The following is a 4,464-nucleotide window of genomic DNA, read 5'->3' on the forward strand; positions in this document are numbered from 1 at the left end:
CTGCTGTAGGTGACAGGTTGACTTTACTGAGGGGCCACCCTTTGAAGAGGTCACTCTGGGGTGCCTTCTCCATTTCTCTTTCCTCCTCCTGCAGGTGGGTACACGACTGGCCCCAAACCCCTCATCGATCTGCTCCGTCAGCGCTCCCGCCCGTACCTCTTCTCCAACAGCTTGCCCCCTGCTGTGGTGGGCTGTGCATCCAAGGCCCTGGACCTCCTCATGGAGAGCAATGCCATTGCACAATCCATGGCTGCCAAGACTCAACGGTGAGGGGGGCATATTGGGGTGGGAGCAGGGGGAGAGCTGAATTAGGAATAAGTTTTCCACATGTGTTTATTCACCCCCCAGTGACAGCCATGAAGGTGATTAGGAAGTTACAGCTGGGGGGTGCTCAGAGGAAACGGTGGGATGTGACCGTGTGTGTCAGACAGATGTGCAGGCAGATGTGTCACATATGGATGCTCTTTGTCCTGGGATGCATCTGCCCCTCAAGCAGCTGCAGTCCCCAAGAACTGAACAGGAAATGGCAGGAGGTCACTCCAAAAAGAGAGCTCCCTTCCCTTCACAGCAGATGCAGATGAGGCAGAACCACACCCAGGCTTTCTGTGGCCAGGGCACCCAGAGGAAAGCAAGGCAGCAGCCCCCAAGGACAGGGGTGACGAGGCTTTACTCATCCTCTTGTTCACTTCACCAGGTTCAGAAGCAAGATGACAGCAGCTGGCTTCACCATCTCAGGGAAAGACCACCCCATCTGTCCTGTCATGCTCGGGGATGCTCGGCTGGCTGCAGTGATGGCTGAGGACATGCTGAACAGAGGTGAATTAGGAAGGGAGCTCTGGTTGCAGACATATGCTTTGAGGGAAGGGACAATCAGTGGTGGTGCCAACACTGTCCACTGTCCTTCCTCCATGTTCCTGCATGAAATCTCTTATTTCTATACTCTCCAGCTGCAAACGTCTTCTTGGTCCCCTCAGACATGGCTGGCTTTGCCTCCTTTACAATTTTTTTGGGGGGGAGGGGCAGGAATTTTATATTAGCCATCTTGTCCTGCAATGCTGGACTCCATCCACATCACTGGCCATAAGCCTTGTTTCCATGCTTGGGAGCAGGTGCCACTGAAAAACCCTGAAGCCTGGAAATGGTTACTGAGAGAGCAGGAAGGGTCCAAAAGCATTTCTATCACCCACTACCACCTCAGCTTCCTTCCTTCCCAGCCAGCTCTTGACTCTCCATGTTTTTCCTCCTCAGGCATTTATGTCATTGGCTTCAGCTACCCCGTGGTCCCCAAGGGAAAGGCCCGCATCCGGGTCCAGATCTCGGCCGTGCACAGCGATGAGGACATTGACCGCTGTGTGGAAGCCTTCACTGAGGTGGGACGGAAGCACGGAGCACTGCCTTGAAGGGCCAGTGGACACCTGCTCCAGCACCCACAACCAAGTGCCTGGAGAAAAAGGCTTGAGCAGCATGATGCCCAAAGCAAGACTGGTCCCCGAGGCATCGCAGCCTGTAGGAGGCTGCGGCTGTCGCAGCGTGCTGGTGGCAGCACCAGCAACCAGCTCTTCCATCATTAAAGGTGTCCTGCAGTGCACCAGGTATTGGTCTAGCTCTTGTTTTCGCATACGGGAGGTGCAGCCCATGGCCGTCCTCTCTGTGACTGGAAACTGCTGTCTTCCCTGAAGCCTCAGTCTGAGCGCTGAAGTGCTGCAGCTGCTACTCTCTCCTCCTAAGGGAAGTCCAGGGTCATCTGCTTCCCCCGCTTCTTCTGTGGATCTGGCATCATCATCCCAGCAGATCTGCCCACTAATTCTCCACCAGAGCAGGCATGTTTCCCAAGCCCTTGGCAACCTGTGCTACCAGCACCTGCTCTGGAAAAGAGGCCATGGGCTGGCCAAGGCTGCAATCCTCCTTTCTCCTTTTGCCACCCTCTGGTGTTGGGTGTGAGCCTTGCTTGGTCCCCAGGGCCATCACTGCAGCACTCCCAAACCTGCCCAGGAACTGCATTTACCCCAGAGAGGCTGGTGAGCAGTAAGCAAGCCAAGGCAGCCAAGACCAGCAGCTTGCCAAGAGGGTCTGTGTTTGCCTGGGGCTCAGGCCAGGGGCAGAGCAGGTGACAGAAACCAGTAATTTTCCTCCCATCAGCTGTAATTTTCACATGGTTGAGAACACACAGCAGGCTGGGATCTCTGAATTTGGTCCTGTAAGCTGTGCTGGGGTGGCGATTTAGCACTCAAGTAAGGACAAGTAGGTCCTGTCAATCTCTCAGGATTGCTTTGTTTGCACCTCTTTTTGCTCCAGATGAGAAATCGTGTGTGTCCTGTGTCTGCCCACATGCTGAGGTGAGCACCAGGTGCCTGCAGCTGGGGACAGTCTCCAGCCAAAATGAGGGGGTGCAGTGGGTCATGTCAGCAAAGACCTGCTCTGAAAACACTACCCCCATGAGGCAGTTAGGGTGTGAGCTACAGGGTGATAAGGAATCTGACCTGAACCAGAGCAACTGCTGAAGGATACAGAAGTTAACCCAGGGTTGAAGCACTTTCTGGGATGCAAAAGGCAGGGGAGAAACACATCTTCTGTGGGGCTGCTGCCAGACCTCACTGGAGCAGCTGGTAGTGTAACCGTGTGCCCTTTTTATTTAATTTTGTCTCCACGGGGCCCTGAGCTCAAACTGCTGATAAAGTATGATATGCAGCTGCCTCTGTGTCTCTCATGGTGCTGCAAGCCCTACCCCCTTACCAACAGGCAGTATTTTGGGAAAGGGGAATGTAATAGGGAAATGGTAGGGGGTTGCCCTCAGGCCCCTCTTGCAACTTGGAAGAGATGGAGTTTCAGCCAGATGGGCCCTAGTACAGGGGGTTTAAGTTGCTAAACTGAATCGCTGCTGGTTTGAGCCTGATGTGTGTCCACCCCCTGCCTCTCCCCTACTTGTGCACCTGTACCACACTCCTCCCTTCAATCCCTCCTGCTGGTCCCTGGCACCAGCCTCCCCTTCTCCCCTGGGCTTCAGGAGGCAGCCCTGCTGCTGCCTCTGCTCTGCTCAGGGCAGCCAACCCAAGCAGTTTAGCCCTGCCCCAGCTGCCCACGTCCCTCTCAATGGGACAGCAGCCACAAGCAAGAGCAGCAGCAGCCTCCCTCCCCTGCGATGCACACACTTGTCTGTGCTCCCCCCCCTTCTACTCATCTCCTCCCTAGGGACCCTGACCTCCCCCACCCCCTCTGTCTCTCCCGGGCCCTTTGGCTGCCAACCCTGCTATGGCTGCCTCTCTGCCTCAAGGCCGAGCTCTGCAGCAGACTGCGGTTTGCAGAGTGGCACAGGGAGTGCCAGAGCCTGGGGAAGGCAGGGGGCTCAGGCGATGGCAGGCTGGAAATTAATAATGCAGCGCTCATCGACCGCAGGTGCTGTGTGTGTTAATACTGCATTCCCAAGCAAAGCTTCCGACTCTTTTTGTTTCTTCAAGGCTTCCCAACCTGGGTCTGATCTGCAGCTCTCTGCAGCTTTTTGCCCAGAAAGCAGGGGACTGGGTGGGACCAACCCTGCTATGGCTGCCTCTCTGCCTCAAGGCCGAGCTCTGCAGCAGACTGCGGTTTGCAGAGTGGCACAGGGAGTGCCAGAGCCTGGGGAAGGCAGGGGGCTCAGGCGATGGCAGGCTGGAAATTAATAATGCAGCGCTCATCGACCGCAGGTGCTGTGTGTGTTAATACTGCATTCCCAAGCAAAGCTTCCGACTCTTTTTGTTTCTTCAAGGCTTCCCAAACTGGGTCTGATCTGCAGCTCTCTGCAGCTTTTTTGCCCAGAAAGCAGGGGACTGGGTGGGATGTGGAGGCAAAACCACTTTCACAGTTCACACCCTGGGCTTGCTGGCCCACCCCAAATCCTGTACACTTACTTGCTGGGTCCCCTCGGTCCAGACCCACCAACCTTTACATCCCAAAGTGTAGGTGTGAAGTCCCCATGTCTTTCCTATTGTACCTCCAAGTAGGGGACTGTCCTGTTCCATCCCATTTCTATACACATCCACCCCCATGGATGCTCCCAGCCCTGGGTTCTTGCCTACCTCCCACTCCTCCCACCCTCACCAGGCTACTTCACTGTGGCCCCAAACCTGCCCTTCTTCTCCCTAATGCCCCCCAGCCCCTTTCCACACCAGGCATTTCCACCCTGATCTGTGCCCCACCTCCCTCTACCCCCTCCCCACCAGCACCCCTTTCCCCTCCCTCCCTGCCCACAGCCTTGCCCAGGCAGGCAGGGATGCCCCATCTCAGACCAAGCCCATTAGAGCCGATGCAAATGGGGTCTGAACCTGCCATCGGGCGCCACAGTTTTCCCATCTCGCGTCCTTCACCAGAGATAAATGCCAAGCAAGGAGCCCCACCAGCGCGACCTGCACAGGTTGGCAGCCTCGGGGGTGAAGCAGCCACGTGCCCCTCACCCTGAGGCTTCGGCAAGAAACAGCAACGCCCGCAGCC

General features: G+C 56.2%; 1 protein-coding gene across 1 annotated transcript in view; it reads left to right on the top strand.

The window, feature by feature from the left end:
* Positions 1–1,588, top strand: part of GCAT (glycine C-acetyltransferase) — a gene marked incomplete at its 5' end in the record, with an annotated part of 5,688 nt that extends 4,100 nt beyond the window's left edge. Inside the window, 3 exons of the mRNA XM_010005172.1 lie at positions 95–266; positions 695–816; positions 1,249–1,588. Coding sequence (XP_010003474.1) covers positions 95–266; positions 695–816; positions 1,249–1,400 — 446 coding nt within the window. The remainder of the gene's footprint in view (positions 1–94; positions 267–694; positions 817–1,248) is intronic.
* Between the last annotated feature and the right edge of the window lie 2,876 nt (positions 1,589–4,464).

The sequence above is a fragment of the Chaetura pelagica genome, unplaced genomic scaffold (assembly GCF_000747805.2).
Source record: "Chaetura pelagica isolate M959 unplaced genomic scaffold, ChaPel_1.0 scaffold530, whole genome shotgun sequence".
Classification (NCBI taxonomy): Eukaryota; Metazoa; Chordata; class Aves; order Apodiformes; family Apodidae; genus Chaetura; species Chaetura pelagica.